General features: G+C 41.4%; 1 protein-coding gene across 1 annotated transcript; it reads right to left on the reverse strand.

Moving 5' to 3' along the window:
* Positions 1-15,526: 15,526 nt before the first annotated feature.
* SMIM38 (small integral membrane protein 38) lies at positions 15,527-15,658 on the reverse strand. Its single transcript, XM_035117044.1, has one exon. The coding sequence runs from the start codon at positions 15,656-15,658 to the stop codon at positions 15,527-15,529; it is 132 nt and encodes a 43-aa protein (XP_034972935.1).
* Positions 15,659-17,428: the final 1,770 nt, after the last annotated feature.

Below are 17,428 nucleotides of genomic sequence, written 5' to 3' on the forward strand. Positions count from 1 at the left end.
ACTTTCACCCCACCATCAACCTAACAATGAACCAATCTATGCAAGAAATACGTTTTTTGGACACTACTATAAAAATACAGGATGGGCGTATAGACACCACCTTATACCGAAAACCAACTGACCGACAAACATATCTACATGCTTCTAGTCAGTCAGTCAGACCAGTCACCAGTTCTCTGCATAACTTACCTCAGAGAGTTATTGTGATAAATAAAATGGGGAAAGGACTCTGTTAGCCACCGTGAGCTCCTTAGAACAGGGGTCAGCAACCTTTTACAGCCGTGGGCCGGTCCACCGTCCCTCAGACCATGTGGTGGGCCAGACTATATTTTGGGGGAGGAAATGAACTAATTCCTATGCCCCACAAATAACCCAGTGATGCATTTTAAATAAAAGGACACATTCTACTCATGAAAAACACCAGGCAGGCCCCACAAATAACCCAGAGATGCATTTTAAATAAAAGGACACATTCTACTCATGAAAAACACCAGGCAGGCCCCACAAATAACCCAGAGATGCATTTTAAATAAAAGGACACATTCTACTTATGTAAAAACACGCTGATTCCCGGACCGTCCGTGGGCAGGATTGAGAAGGCGATTGGGCCGCATCTGGCCCATGGGCCTTAGGTTGCCTACTCCTGCCTTAGAAGAAAGGCAGGATATAAATGTAACATAATAAATAAATAAATTGGCAGGCAGGAGTAAGACACTGACCTCTCCCTTGTCCATAATTTCCTTCCTATAAACATTTGAGGAAGAAGGGTGAGGGGTGCATAATGGTACCCAAAGGCCAAAAATCACCCTTGCCAAGATTCAAGCTGCTTTTTAAGGCAGCTCGAGGTGGGAAAACACAGACCTGTGAGTGTGGGAAGTATCTGGCCTGTCTTGCTTTGCTTTAACCTCCACCCTCGCCCACTCACTTTATAGGCAATTGGCTGGTCCTGCTGCTGTCCTTTCTAGTCGCACCCTCATAAGTCTTTGGATGGGTGCAGAGCAAAATATCTGGGTGTTTCTTGGCTTCGTTTTTTTTAAAAGCATCCAGGGCTATGGGAAGCCTCTCTTTCCTTCCTCCTTCCCCCACATATACACAGAACAGGAATTAGGCCGTAATTGGAAATCCTAACATCTGGAAGAGTGAGCATCTGGAAATCATCACTCTGGCTGAAATGCTTGCAAGTTGACTAAAGGTCCTTATCAGACTTCCGTTCTCCAGATTCCTTTCAACTGCCTCGTTTTATGACCCCCATCTTTACAAGGTGTGTCCACCTCTACTCTATTTTATACTCCTTAGCAACAGGCATTACAAGTCACTTTTGCCCAGTGAAATTTTACAGTCGCCTTTGGAAACAGTGTTGAAGCGAGCATGACTGACCGGGTTGTTGGTACACAACAGGGCCCTCTGTCAGCAATAAACATTGGGAAGCTAAACCAGAAATTATAAATATATAAAGCTGCCTTATGCGGAGTCATATCATTGGCCTTTCATCCTGGTAATTGTCTACTTGGTTCCAGGTTACAATCTGGAAACACATGAGGACACCAACTTGCTGAAGGTCTGGCTCTGCCTGGGATATGTACAGTAGCTGCTTCCTAAAACCATTTTCAAGTTGTTCATAAAGTGATCAGCACTCTGTCATAAAATAGCAAGCAGCAATAATCGAAAACCTAGTAAGTCTTCTGCACGACCATTACTGAGCATCTCCAGAGTTGATGAGCCTCATCTGTTACCACCCAAAAGCTGAGCCTTTGGTGTCATTGGCCTGAGCACCTTCTGTTTTAACCCTTACATGTCCTCTGTAAACTTTTTGATACTGCCAAGTTTGTGCAGGCAGTTAAGAAAATATCTGTAATAGTGGATGACTTTAAAGGTTATGTGGTTTTTATTGTATAGATGTATGGTTGTAAACCACTTTGATTTAGTTGTTTTTAGTAGAGGTATCGAAAACAATTAATAAACAAATAAGAGTAACTTTTAAAGTCTTTCTCTTTTTGAACATCTCTCCCAGCGAGCAAGCAATTCCTTTCCTTCACTCCATCAAAGTATTTGCCATAGAGATGAGAAACGGCCGTGGCTCTGTAATAGAGCATTTGCATTGCATTTGAGAGGTCCCTGGTTCAATCCCCAGCATCTTCAGTTAGGGCTGGGAATGTCCCCAGTCCAAAATTCTGGATTGCTGCTGCCAGTCAGTGTAGAGAATACTAAGCTAGATAGACCAATGGTATGAGTCAGCTTCCTATATTCTTCTTCACTCTCATACTCTGATGATTGTAAGCCAGTGATGGGCAACCTTTTGAGCTTGGTGTGTCAAAATTCGCCAAAAAACCAAGCATAACTCGGATGGTGTGTCACTTCGAGAAAAAACACCATAATTTCACGATATTTATAGTTTAAATAACAAAAATGTATAATTGTAATATATAACTGTATTTAATAAACCAAAAACTAATTATTTAACCAAACCAAACCAAAAACCCCTTATTTATCACAAAGTGCCCAGAGTTGTTGAGCTTTTTGGGGGGAGCTGCTGACCAAAGTTTTGGAGGTTTTCTGGGGGGTGCAAAAGTTGTTTTGTTTTTTTTGGGGGGGGTGCCCCAAAGCTGCTGCACTTTTTGGGTGGGAAAGAGAACAGAAATAAATGACGAATAATACCTTCGCTGGAACTAACACGCAGCACTGACATAGTCTGCCAAAGCGCCATAGAAAACAGCACAGAAAGGGTTAAAAAACCAATCTCTGGCTACCAGCAACAACAACAACAACAAAAAGGATCCGGGTTTTAACAGCGGAGACAAGCTCTAGCGGAGACAAGCTGTAGAAGGAGCGGGAGAACAAATGGGGGGGATAACAACATCGTGAATGGGCCGATGGGGCGTGTGCCAGCAGTGAGGGCTCTGTGTGTCACGTCTGACACGCGTGTTATAGGTTCGCCATCACTGTTGTAAGCTGAGCAAGTTCAGAGAAAAGAAGGTATGGAATACAGAGGTAAACTGTGCGGGTTTCTTTTAAGCTTTTTGATCCACTGCTGCCAAAAGGATTGTAATAATGATCTCAGTATAATTATACAACATTGATTGGGGCAATCAGCCCTGGACTTGTGACTCTGTAATCCCATGTAATTCTCTCCACAAATTACCTTTTGAGCATCAGAGCCTTGAAGTTCCAAGAAATGCCAGGCATGCTTTCCTTAGCTCAATGTGTGTTCCTTGTTCAGACAGAGAGCATTTCACAGGAGTCAGTGGAACAGAAATATAAACAAACCTCTGTGCCCTGAGTAGGCCTCTGGAATGCCAAGTACCTCCCCCTGCTCCCTGTCACTGATACCTGCAGCCCCATGGGCCACCACTGGTGGCTGCAGTTTTGAAAAATTGCACGCTGGGTTTCTCTCCGGTGATTTATCACCCTTTAATAGTTTTTCTGTTGAGGATTCCCAGTTAGCTGCTTAACCTTCCTAGTGAAATGCAGCCCTGGGAGAAAAGCAAAAGGGAAAATTTCAGCCATGTGGAAAGCAAAAAGAGGAATTAATGTTGCCTGAAGAAAAATATGTGTCATTGACAAGAGTTTTTCAGCAAATAATTAGTGGGACCATAAATGTCTGAAGGGATTATTAGAGGGTTGGAAAGTTCAAATATTTGAAGACCGGTCTAATATTCTAAACAGTGAAGCCTTTTAGCTATCATTTTCTGCACAGGGCATTAAAAAAAACCAACACAGAGTGACTCAGTACATTCTATCTTAGAGTGCGTCCCACTAAGGTGCCATTTTGAGGGAAGAGTCAAGTTACTTCTGGGCAATGCAATGGATTTTCTTTCCAGTTAGTAGAGAGGAGCTCTTTTTCCAAGGGCAAGTTTGGTCTCCTTAAAACAACATGAAAGAACCCTTTGACAGTGATTTCAGTGGGGCCACATGATAAAGAAAACTTACTGAAGACACACACTTTCCTTCACCTTAACATTCTTCAGTAGTAAAAATTGTTATCCCTAATTTTTCCACAGGGAAATGTGGGGAATTATTTGTTTATTGCCACACTGTTAAGTATTAACTGTTGTTTCAGCGTATGTACTGCAATTGCACCTAAAGCGAACATCAGATTGCTGCAAAATGTGCACATTTTTCGACACTGTTTCCCAAGCTGGATGAAAATATGCACAGAATTAGCAGGGGCTGGAGAATAATTTTTGAACTCAATGAATCCTGTCGTTGTAAGTGCCTAGTGGTCAACAATACAGGACCATCCACAGGTGAAATGCTATGAAGGCAGCTCCTGTCCCAAGTGTTTCTTGATACTAGGCTAATGTACATTCTACCATGATGAACCATTTGAACAAAAAGCCAACCTGGCTCTGAGCATTTCATTGAATTTTGTTTCCAGTTAGTGAAAAGGAGCTTTCACTTATCTTGTTCCCCACCGCTGTCTGCACAACAGAATAGTGTTTTTACCCAACCAGCTGTCTGCAGTTCATCACCCAACCAGAAAGCTATAATGGTGCCAGGTTTAGAATCAAGAGGCCTTGGCCCACATTTTAATGTTCAGAGCTATTTCTTTACATATATAATGCTTCTGTTTACAAACAACAAAGAGGAGATACATGTTCGGGTGGATGAGGGGTGCTTTTCTTGGCTGCTTTGTATCCTCACCCCACCAGTATCTGCTCAGTTTCTCTTGGCTAAGGAGGGAGCAGAGCTTTCAGAATAACAACTAGTACACAGTTCAAACTGATGCAGAAGACCATTTCTCTAAGTTTGCTTTTGCCTTCTCCATCAATTACTATAAAATCAGAGGTGGCCTTTAGACCAGCTTGCAGACCACACCAGTTCAAAATGTCAGTGGTAGAGATGACTGCATACAGGAAAACCAAGTGAACCATTGCTAGCTTGTGATGTGTGATAGGTTGTCTATTATGCATTCCTTCCATCTTTGTTAATGCTGAACAACAGCTAGCAGGCTCAGCAGCAATTCTTGGTGAAGCTACTCTTTTCCTAGAGATTTTTTAAACTAGAAGAACAGACATGTAAGGCACGACAGATTAATAATAATAATAATAATAATAATAATAATAATAATAATGGAATAATTATAATACTATCTACCCTTTCCTTCCACAGGAACCCAGGAAGTTGAACCCATCAGTGATAAAACAATAGAAAAAATTGAAAACATCTTAAAACATGCAGTCCTATACATATTGCTGCTGCTGCTGCTACTACTACTACTGAATTTCAGTCAAAAAGAGTTGCAAAACCCAGAATCCTATAGAACTGAATAAGACTTGGATGTGGGGTTTATTGCCTTAATGTTACTGTGTATAATGCTAATGCTTCTGTCCCAATTTCTAATCTTCCTTTTAGCCTGCAGTCCTGCTGCATCATGTAACGGTGGCTTTTTGATCGATATACCCGCCATGTCATACTAAATTCTAAACAGCACCAAAGAACTGCACACCAGGATATTACACCAGATTGTGTCAAGTGAGCGGCGGCGGCAGGATCATGAAAACTGTGTGGAAATCACAACATAAAACTCCTGCAATTTTCTAAGTTAACGGTGTTGCAAGTGGATTTTTTTTTCTGGGGAAATTTAGCATGGAAATGAGAGCTAAACTTCTTCCTAGATTTCCAGAAGCAGCTTTTACATCATGTGAAATATTTCATAAAATGTGGAAATTATCAGGTAAGGAAAAATCAGGAAGATGGAATAAAGTCTGAATGGAGCCTAACTAAAAGTCAATGGGCTATTGTTTTGTTTGTTTGTTTGTTTTTTAAAGCCAACGCAAATAAATGGAAATCCTCAATCAAAAGGAGTTGGGCCAATATGTGATGCAATCTGTGGGCAAGGGACCCGGAGGGAAGAGGAATGAAGACCAAGTTGCCCATGGAACAGCATGCTTCAGCTCTACCCAAAGATGCATGGGAAACCTTTTCAATATGGTATTTAGTCAAAGCTGTAAAGCTTTAACCAAGCCACAATTAGAATGCAGGAATTCTTGGTTCACAGCCTTATGTTCGGTGTTACTATTTCACACATGTAATCAATCAGCAAGTCTCCAAACATAATAATCATGGCTTAGATGTGCATATATTATCAGTGATATTTCAGGGTTAAGGCCTCACGCAGTAACAGGTGCTGAATGAATGCAGCCTATGCATAAGGGTGCAGCCTGAGCCTGACAAAGCGAATGGGCATATTCTTTGCAGATTTACTGCTCTCCCTAGGATGAGATGGAAGTGCTAAAAGCTTAAGCTGATACACAGGAGGCTTGTTTATTGCATTGTACAGACCAGAGAGGAATTTCCTGCACATAGTGCCAAAGACAGAGCGCACAAAAATGCCTCTGAAGTCTGTGGATAGCATTGAACAGGCTCCCTTCTGTATTAGCTTTACTCCTCATATATCTGGGTTTCAAATTTTAACACAGCTGTATAGGAGGGGCAACCCTAATGCCAGTCTACAGCCTGGCCAATTGTGAGCCGGAGTTTGAGAAAGAAGGGAATGGATTGGACGGCAAAATGGCTGGGGTGGGGGGAGCTCGTCTACTGCGGATCTGTAATGACATCATTCCCTGCGCTGTCTCCATCACAATTTTCTAGAACAGGATTAAAGTGCTGACAGATTCCATTCCAAAACTCCCAGGCAGCTCTTTACATAGCTGTTAGCAGAACAAAAGCATTACACGAGATTTCCTCTCTCCCTCCAACAGCATTTGATGCTCTCTAATCCTCACCTTGGGAAAAAGCAGGGGAGAGCCAAATGCACTTGCTGACATCACACAGGATGTCTTGTCTCTCCGCTGGAATAAATGGATTGGGGGAGCCATGGGGGGGTGCAGAAAAGGGAGGCTGTGTCTTCCAATCAATCGCTTTGGGTCCAAGGGGGAAGGTCATGTCCACAATCCAAAAGCTAATGTCTGCAGTTAGTAGATTCTGTTTGGCAGGCCACACATGCAACTTTTACAGGAGCTCTGCACAGAGCGAATAAAAATAATGGCCACATCATGTGTTTTCCCTCCAACAGCTGGACAAAGTGAAAGGAGCATGCTCATTAAAACAGCACCGCTGCAATTAACACCAAATTGGGCATGATATAATCCTCTTTCTTTCCATCCTTCCCCACTGTTGTTTCTTCTGCAGGCCGCAAGCCTGACCGTTGACATTTTGAGAAGGCGTCACTGAATGCAACAGGATATCCTTCCAAATCATTATGTATAGGATGTGCCATTAGTCTAACAGAAGTACACTGATGCTCTTCTCATTATTGAACAATTCAAAGTGTTTGTGCTGAACTTTAAAGCCCTAAATGGCCTCAACCCAGTATACCTGAAGGAGCGTCTCCACCCCCATTGTTCAGCCCGGACACTGAGGTCCAGCGCCGAGGGCCTTCTGGCGATTCCCTCGCTGCGAGAAGTGAGGTTACAGCGAACCAGGCAGAAGGCCTTCTTGGTAGTGGCACCTGCCCTGTGGAACGCCCTCCCATCAGATGTCAAAGAAATAAACAACTATCTGACCTTTAGAAGACATCTGAAGGCAGCCCTGTTTAGGGAAGTTTTTAATGACTGATGTTTTACTGAATTTTTAATCTTTTGTTGGAAGCCACCCAGAGTGGCTGGGAAAACCCAGCCAGATGGGCGGGGTATAAATAATTTATTATTATTATTATTATTATTATTATTATTATCATGAAGGATGCAACACTTTGGCATTAAAAATTTAGCCATTTAAAAAACGGCTTGAAAAAATAAAATTCAGGCTATCTTCCATGAATGATCGCATTCAAAATAAAGCTTTTGTGGACTCTTGTCTTGATGGACCATGATGAACATTATGGCAACAAATGAACCTGTGGTTTCATTTCAGGCACCAAGGGAATAATGGAGTGGAAGCGGCAAAGAAGCAGAGTGAAGAATGGAGAGATCTAATGAATGTTTTCCCCTCTTTGAAAACTGATCTCTGTAGCTGAGATTTAGACTTGCCACACAGCTAATGGCTGTTACAAATGGTTGTAGATAAGATAGATAGCATCAAGATTGATGGCTTGCTGTTGTTGGACCTAGCGCTTTAAGCTGTGCTCTTTCTGGAATGCAGAGTTCCCAGCAACAACCCAATTATAAGAGGATATAAAGAAGAGAAAGAGAGAGAGCATTGTGGTATTTGCCTATTTTTCAGACATCCCAGGCTTGAAGTCACATGGCAATTTGTGATTCCCCTTACCCCATTTATTTATCGTTTGGATGCACAGTGTCTTGGAAGTAACATGTTTCCTCACCCTGAAGAGGATTCTCCAATACATTGTTTTCCTCTCTCATTGATCCTGTAAAGTTGGGGACTTCATTATTTTCAAGCACTCTGCTCCCACTAGGCAGGAGAGAGAAATTCAACGCAGTTCACATTCAAAGGCAAACCTACCTAATTCACATTTTCTGAAACCATACAGGAACTAGAACACAGCCATCCTTTGTAATTTGTGTGTCTCTGACTTTTACATTGCAGTTCTCCAACCAAATGAGGTGTACAACATGCATATGCTAGCATAAAGTGTGCATTGAAATTCATATATTTGTCAAAGTAATGTACAAAAATGCACTATTTGAAGGGAAATGGCTCTCCAAATATGTGTATATGAGGGGAAATGGCATACAAAAGTGTTTACATTAGGAGAAATTCACAGTAAAATGCTGATGAATTTTCATGAGGGCTTATTTATTTATTTATTTATTTATTTTTTAAAAAATGCAAACTATGTGGAAATGTGGAGAACTGAACCTAAAATTGGCCAAATTGTAAACGAGGGAGAAACCAAAAATGACAGTCCCTTGTACCACACAAACACACAACAGTTGAATGTACAGGAGAGTTTATCTTCCCCACATAAGATAAACAGGAAGTCCAGCTGGTCTGCAGAGGCCCAGCAGAACAATATATCTGCTTCATTACTTAGCTATATAGAAATTGATATTCTTTAGCCCATTTCATCCTATTAAAACACAGCAAAAGCTGGGAAGGGGTTATTGGTTTGTTTTGCTTTTGTTTAATTATGTATTTTGTGTTTCCATTTTGTATTTTTATGTTGTGAACCGCCCTGTGAACTTTGGATGAAGGACTATACAAATTTAATTAACAACAACAACAACAACAACAACAAACACCCAAACTTGTTTGGGCTGTTAAAAAGGTGATGACACTAGTACTTTAGGATTCTGTGGTTATTGTGTATCCCTGTTTAATAACTTCACCCCTCTGTTGGTACTCTAGTTTCAGATATTGGGTCTCTTGCATCACTGGAGAAAAACCCTCCTTTATTAAACGTTTCTTTCATGTCTTTATACATGAAATCGGGGATCATCCCGACATCCTTACATAAGGAAAACCCATCAGCAAATATAGAAGCAGTACTGAGAACTCTTCACGGTCCGTTGGATTTTACCACATTCCTCTGTAACCCCCTTCATCCATAGCTAGCCAGATGATAAACAGAGAGCTCTCTAAGAAGCTTTTGAGAAAAATGAGGTTCAGAATGTTACACTAGTCCTAGCGATTCCACAGGTGATTGTTAAAGAATACAGAGTTCGTGGTTTAAAAATAAAAATAAAAAAACAGTCCATTGAAGAAGAAAAAGGAATATGTGAATGTGGGGCAGGCTAGTAATGTTCAATTATTCAGACATTTTAATCATTATTTTGTGTCATTTTTGCAGTACTTTATGTTTTCTTGTACCTGCATATGTGAGGTAGAAGAACCTAGTCACTTTGGCTAGTTGCCAATGATACCCTTATCCTAGCAGTTTGTCTAATCCTCTTTTAATGCTATCAAAACTGGTGGCCACTACTGCCTCTTGCGGAAGCAAAATTCATAGTTTATAAACTGTGTGAAGAAGTGCTTCATTTTGTCTGTCGTGAATCTTCCAACATTCAGTTTCATTTGATAACTCTGAGTTCTAAGTTTGCAGGAGAATAAAATATTTTCTCCATTGACCTTTTTCCATGTACACCTCTATTGTGTCCCTCCTTAGTAAGTCCATGCTGGCCTTTTCCTTCTAAACCAACAATCTCCTGATGTTGTAACCTTTGCTTGGGGGAGTCGCTCAAGCCCCGTGATCATTTCGGTTACCATATTCTGAAACCTTTTCAGCTCTACCGTATCATTTTCGAAGTGAGGCAGCCAGAACTGGACACAGTGTTCCAAGTGCAGTCGCTCCAGTGAGTTGTGTAATCGACTTATGGTATTTGAGATTTTATGTTCAATCCTTCCCCTAATGATCCCTTATCTGGAATTCACCTTTTTGACTGCTTCTGCATGTCTTCCAGAGGGTGAATTCATTCATTTATGTGCTTCCAAAGTTCACAATACATTTGGTTATAATCCACAGTAATGTTTATTGTCATTACTTGCATTATAAATTCAGATTTTGCTGGAAGAAGTGACTACTGTGAACCATAAAGCAATTGCCTCAATCAAAAGCAATTTTGCACATTATGTGTAAGCATTTAAAGGATTGAACTGTTGCATTTATGCTTTTCACACATTGCCATGCATTAAACCTAGGGTACCTGATTTGTAGTACCTCACCCGATGCTGTTGGACTACACATCCCATCATCCTTGCCAAATTGCCATGCTGACTGGGGCTAATGGGAGATGTAGTCCATCAACATATGGAGGATATAGTCTTTGCTACATCTGCCTATGTAAGCCTATTGAAATCAATGCACTTAAGATGGAAAATACTTTTAAATATTTTGAAAAAGAACAAATTGTATTCCCCGATAGGTGCGCGTTACTAGATATTTTATCCCATAAGGGAGTAATAAAAAAGCCTCTTCAGAGAATGTAGATATAGACTGGCCTCAAAAAAGGGATCCAAAAAGATCCCAATGCCTTCACAACTGCTGGAGAATTGGAATAAAATAAGAACACATTCCTTAAAATACTGTATAGTGTGTGTGTGTGTGTGTGTGTGTGTGTGTGTGTGTAACAGAGAGAGAGAGAACAATTATGTGTCTCTATATTAAAAATATTAGATATAAAAAATATTAAAGAAGAAGAAACATTGCAGACAATAGTCTTTCATTGGTTGGGTAACAGCATCTATTTCTCTGCTCCAAGTTTCTGAGACAATATCCGAATGAACAGCACTTCTCATATATGTTAGCAGCTCTTGTCAGTTACAGCATTTTCCCTTAAGCTCTCATTTGTGATGGGGAGTTTATTGTATGCAGTTGGCAGACAAGACACTAGGCCCCCAGCTGTTCAGATTCCTTCTATGAGTCAACATAATTGCACCCCCCCCATTCTAATATCTTCAGCCTCTCTTTGCTGTTGGTTGGTTGCAATGGACATACCTAAAGTAATTGAGCCACCTGTTGCATCGCCAGTTCTGTTTATGGAAGCCCCGCTGAACACTCAGTAACTTGGTTTGACACTAATTGTTTAAGAGCATGCCATTGTAATGGCATTGTAAATAAAGTTGCAGATTTCTTTTAATCAATAATAACAACTTGCTCACTAGAGTATAAGTTTATGGCTTTGTTACCCTTTACCTTAGGCGCTTATGCCAATTTTAAGCCCATTATACAATCTGTACATTGGAAAATAAGTTTATTTTTACAATAATGTACTCTTCCAGCTCGCATTTTTCAGAGTCTTAGAGCAAATGTCAAACTAGAACTACCGGTATCTACAATGAGATTCATATTTCTACATGGTTTGAGCTAATTGTTTGCTGTTCATTAGGGGGTATATGGCAAGTTAAATGATCTCAGCACAATCCTTAGTAGGGAAGAGTAAATGGTGAAGGGTTGGGAGGAAACAAAGATTGTGTCTAGGTTCACCACGGCTGCCATTGGGTCACCATCCAGAGGTTGGGCACATGCACAATTCCATCTCATCCAGGGAATGGAATGCTACCAGTTGATGGAAACCACAGGAGGGGAAAGTGCTCTTGTGCTCGAATCCTGCTAGCTGCTTTCTCATAGGCAACTGTTCATCCATTGTGAGAACAGGATGCTGGACTAGATGGGCCAATGGCCTGATCCAGCAGGCTCTTGTTATGCTCTTAAACAGTTATTTAGATTATGGTACGTCTGTACTAACAGCAGAGGTAAATGACCTTACACCAACTATAACATACCATGGAGACAATGGTCCTAATCTGTTTGCACACACACCATTTCCATTATCTTCTAGCCAGCCAATCCATAAAAGACCAAGCATCTAGAACTTTCACTGGATTCAAGGCATTCTTCCTAAATCAAAGACACCAATGGAAGAGGCTGGTGTTAGCTCCCAATGGTAAACTTTTGGAAGTTTTCACAGGCCTTTAAAGTTTTTGGGAAATGGATATACAGATGAATGTAAATGAAAAGAGGCAGCATAAACTATGATTATCTAGACTGTATTGGTCAGTTTCAGCATACAGAAGGGAGTGTACATTCAAAGTCACCCACAGGGGACACTGTCCCAAATGACATCAGGGACTCTCACCAAATTGCTGGTGCTGATGTGGAGGTAAAGGCACCTTCCACCATTTATGGTGGGAATGCCCAAATGTTGGTCTGATGTCTATAAAGAAATATCTAATGTCTGTAAAACTGATTGCTGTGTTGTATTTATGGGATGGGCATGCGGGTTACTCCATTCACGAAGGATTTAGTAACATAGATGGTGACTTTAACTCGTATTTCAATTGCATGAAAATTGAAAGACATAAAGGATTAGCAAATCATGCTCTGGTATAAGAATGTGTGGGCAACAGTAATTATACACACACACACACACACACACACACACACACACACACACACACCATTTAAAAGTTTCCACTGGCACAGAAAACCCAGAACACTTTTAAGCCATTTGGTGGGACTCCATGCACAAACTGGAGCCAGTGCACAAACTCACCTGTCTGCATCGATGGGAGAAATCTGGGTGTCTTAATCAATCTCTGTATCAATACCTTTGGCATATCAAAGGTTGTTATCTGCACTGCTCCTGTAATTGTCAGCTTTCTATATACCATGTTAGTTTCTTATTAGTGCTACTGTGTCCAACTCAGTTCTGCTCAGAGCGGCTCCATTGAAATTAATGGATTCAAGTTAGTCATATCTATTTCAATGGGTTTACTCTGGGTGGAGCTAGCATTGGATACACTCTATTGAGCTCAATGGGAATTAGTTTTTTTTTAAAAAAAAAACCAGTAGATAACTAAATCCTAGGGCCATTTGTCACACAAACCGCATTCCATGAGATTTATGGCATATCAAATATTTGTTTTGCCGATGTGGGAATTTGCTGCCATGGCTCAGGATGAGTCCTGCATGCCTTGCTACTCTGTTATGTAACACCATAGTCTGCGATTAGGAAATTTCATGGAGCCCTATTGTTCATTTTCTTATCTGAATGGTATTTTTTAATGCAAGTACATATGCTTCTCTGCCAGAAAATCAAGGTCAGACAGAGACAACAGCTACAAATCAGACAGAGTATCTTCTGTGCCAGACATTGGGAAAGGGATTCTAAGCAAGGTTTGGATATGAAACCATTCATGGATTACTATCGAAACCAAACTATGTGACAACCCGAACTGACTTGCAATTCATTTCTGGCTCCAATTCATGGTACTGGTCTTGACCTATAAAGACCTGTCTCAGTACCGAATGGTGCCAAACCATGCCCCAAGATCATCATCAGAGACTATTCTCCAAGGGCCCCCTAAACCACTGTATTTTCAGTGCCAGGCAAATACTTCTTCTTTTTTGTGCCTTTCAATATTTTAGAAATCATTTTAACATCTTTTTTGTCTCTGACAAATTGATGGAGCAAGGCAAGGAAGATCTGCCGTTGCTGCTCTCTTTAATTGTTTGTTGTTTCATTTCATTTCATTTGTAGGGAGCCACCCTGGAGATATTTTTTTGATGGGCGCAACTCACATGTGAGGCAGATGTGTGGTTGTCTTTTTTTTCTGCATCAAGGGAACAATGATAGAACTCTCTAGGGTAAGTCTAACCTAGAGAGAGAAATGCCCATGGGGAATAAGGGAAGGAGAGTACCAGACAACTCTGAGTGAGCCCTGAGAAACAGGCTAAGAAGGCAAAAATAGGAGCCACCTTGAGTCTCTGACGGGGGGAAAGGCAGAGAATAATAATAATAGGAGTAGGGCCAATTTAAAAACTGTGACTGGGGCAGAGAATCTAAGAAGAAGAAGAACCATTTAGCACAGAGATTAAATCCATCTGCAGCATCTCCACCATCTGCAGGTAGGACTAAAAGAGACCCTCACCTGAAACCCAGTACAGCCACTGCTAGCTGAGCTAGATGAACCTATGGTGTAACTCGGTATAAGGCAGCTTCCTATCTTTTCCTCTTAGGCAGTCAATGACCAGAGCCTTATTCATGAGTTATTCATGTGTAGGGCCTTGCTATGTTGACAGAGAAACAGGGCTGAAATTTTAGCCCCCCTCCCCCCAATATGTCACTTCACCTTTCTGCAAGAAATGCATGTTGTCGGTGGTAGTCTGCAGAGAGTATCCAGCAGGCTCTGCAATGGACACCTGTGGATGCAAAGTGGCAACATCTATCAAAAATATAAGTGATAAAGCGCTGCATGCAGAAAATCCCAGATTTTAGCACCGGCATATCAAAGGATCTTGCAGCACAATCCTGATCATGTCTACTCAGAAAGGAGCCTTGTTGAATTCAATTCATCTGATTTCCAGAGATTGATATTTTAGTTTTAGTTAGCAGAACTGGGCAAGACCATTGCCCTGAAGACTTGGGGAGCCGTTCCCGGTCAGAATAAACAGTCCTGGGCTGGACGGACCAATGGTCTAACTCAGACGAAGATTGGTATTGTACCACTTAGTCAACTTCTGAATCCCTGCAAATGAGGAAAGAAAAGAAGTATATACAGCAAGCTAAGCCATTTATTCACAGTCACTATTGAGGTTCATTTTAATTAAACAGTTTTCGAGTGGCGTTTCTTCAAAGCCCAGATCCATTTAGAATGTTGAGATCTAAACAATCACTTTCAAACATGTCCATCTTGTTTTTTTAAGAAACAACTACGGTATATACATCAGTGTTTCAGAGGGATACTGATCTTCCTGACTCATGTTTATATGGGTGAGTCTTTGCATATAGGCAGCTGTTGTAGACTCAGGCAGCAGGTCAGCAACTTGTGCAACAGGAAGGAAGTCATCTCACTTTGTCAAGACAGTGAAATTGTCCAATTGGCTGCCTGGACTCAATAAGATTGCATTCAGCCTATCCAAACACTTAGGTAGCAAATGGCTACAGGTCTGTTCCAGCAACAACTTCATGAACACCAGTTGACTGGACTACTTTGCAATTCGCTGCTTATTATAATCTAGGCCTATTTAAACAAATGGACCCTAAACTCAGTTGACCCTATGAAGAAAAGAATCATTAACTAGCCCCTTTGAAAAGCTTTTTAAAAAGGGGGAAAAAGAGTGTCCTGTTCTATGACATTGTCCAGTAAGGCACCATTTGTTCATTGAAAATGCATATGAGCTCTTTCAAGAGTCCTTCCTCTTTTCAGGAAACCTACGGGACAGTTTGTAATCTAAATAAGCGCTGAAACAGGACCATAAAATGAATCGCATTAATATAATTACAACCACTAAAATCATCAAAGGGCCTGATCCCATATTTAAGCTACAATAATGAGGTAACGGGGTAGGGGGGGGATACTAATCCTACTGCTATCACTACTCTGGGAGATCTAATTATATAATGTCGTATTCAGGGCTGTGTGGCGGATGGAGCCATTCCTGTAACATTCCAATCAAAGTGATCTCACTAGCATGTGAAGGAAGAGTCCAGCTGACAGATTTGGGACATGTACTATTTAGTCAAGAGGCCCCATGTACTATTCATAAAGAATTAACAACTCTTATATTGACAATGACATTATTGTCAGAAGATCTTTGGAAGGGGAAGCGGGTTGGGGGGGGGACCTCCATAAACTCTCTCTCACACACCCTGTGAAGTTAGACTCCCTCCCTCCCTCCCTCTCTCTCTCTCTCTCTCTCTCTCTCTCTCTAGGCTCTTTTTCTCCCAATGCTGATGTAATCTCCAAACATCTCCAGCAGCAGCAGCTGCTTAGCGAAACCGGGCACCTTCTCCCTAGTCCTTTTCAGAAGCACACGCGGCACTTTCCAGCCCCCTCAAGACAATTGGGGCCTTTCTTTTGCCAATTAGCTATCACTTCAAGAGCCCCCGCGCTGTCCAACGGGCTCTTAAGAACAGTCTTTGCAGGAAACAACACTGGAGGGGCTTTTTCTTTTCCTTTCCTAGACAAATTAAAAAGGAAAAAGAAGGGAGGGAGAAGAAGGGGGAAAGCAAATCAGAGCACAGAAACTTCCCAAAATGCATTGCTCATCAATTAGTCCAGGGCCGCATGCAAAAGCACCCATGAGAGTCAATCTCATAGCTAGGAAGAAGGCGGTCGGTGGTGGTGGGGAAACTCTCACTTTCTCTTTGGGAGACTGTTTCGGTCAGTATGTTAAGCAGATGTGACAGAATAGACTGTTTGTTATAGCAAAGCTCAGAGTTACAAAAACTGTACAAGAAAAGGAGTTCTTGGAAGGCTGATCTTTGTTTCTCTGTGTTAGGTGCATTGTTATTTGTAGCAAAGTGAAATAGGAAAACGAAGCTTTGTGGGGCTTGATTTTGCTAACCATTGGTGGAGATAAATAGGAGGGGGACTTTGCTAAAAAGCCCTACTGTAGACCAGTGCAAATGAGACTCAGCTACTGCGCTTTCAAGAAAATAAAACAGGTTAGGTTCATGGGAAACTAGATATTGAGGCAGAGGCAGATTGAACCGTAGTTATTGCCTCAGTTGGTCTGCCATGGTAGGGTATGATGATACAGCTACTTGGCCCATTGAGGTTTCAATTCCTTGAAAGCAATAGAGCTGAGGGATACGACTTTCGTTTATTGTAGTACTTTCCTCCAGATAAGGTGCCTTTTGGTCCCTGTCAGGACCAAAGGTCACTAGTTATTGTTAACAGACCTACTGTCAGATGTTTCCTATCTGTCTGTCTGTCTGTCTGTCTGTCTGTCTGTCTGTCTGTCTGTCTGTCTGTCTGTCTACTTAGAAAAAATGTCCTTACATCAGGGATGGAGTACCTCCAGAAGTTGCAGGAGTGCAACTGCTGTCAGCTTTGATCATTAGCCATGCTGACTGGAGACTCTGCTAGCTGGGACTGATGGGAGTCCAATGGCTCACCTTGAAGGACACGGGTTTCTCATCCCTGAATTAAAACATATGGTTGGAGTGAATATTTTATTCACATATTGACCAAACTCACAACCAGCTGAGGTCAAGTCAGCTGGGCCTGTTGTTTACACTGTCATTTTGACAGGTTGAGATATCATCAGCTAAAGATTGAGGACCAGGACAGGAGTCTTGTT

This window comes from Zootoca vivipara, chromosome 1 (assembly GCF_963506605.1).
Source record: "Zootoca vivipara chromosome 1, rZooViv1.1, whole genome shotgun sequence".
In the NCBI taxonomy this organism is placed as follows: Eukaryota; Metazoa; Chordata; class Lepidosauria; order Squamata; family Lacertidae; genus Zootoca; species Zootoca vivipara.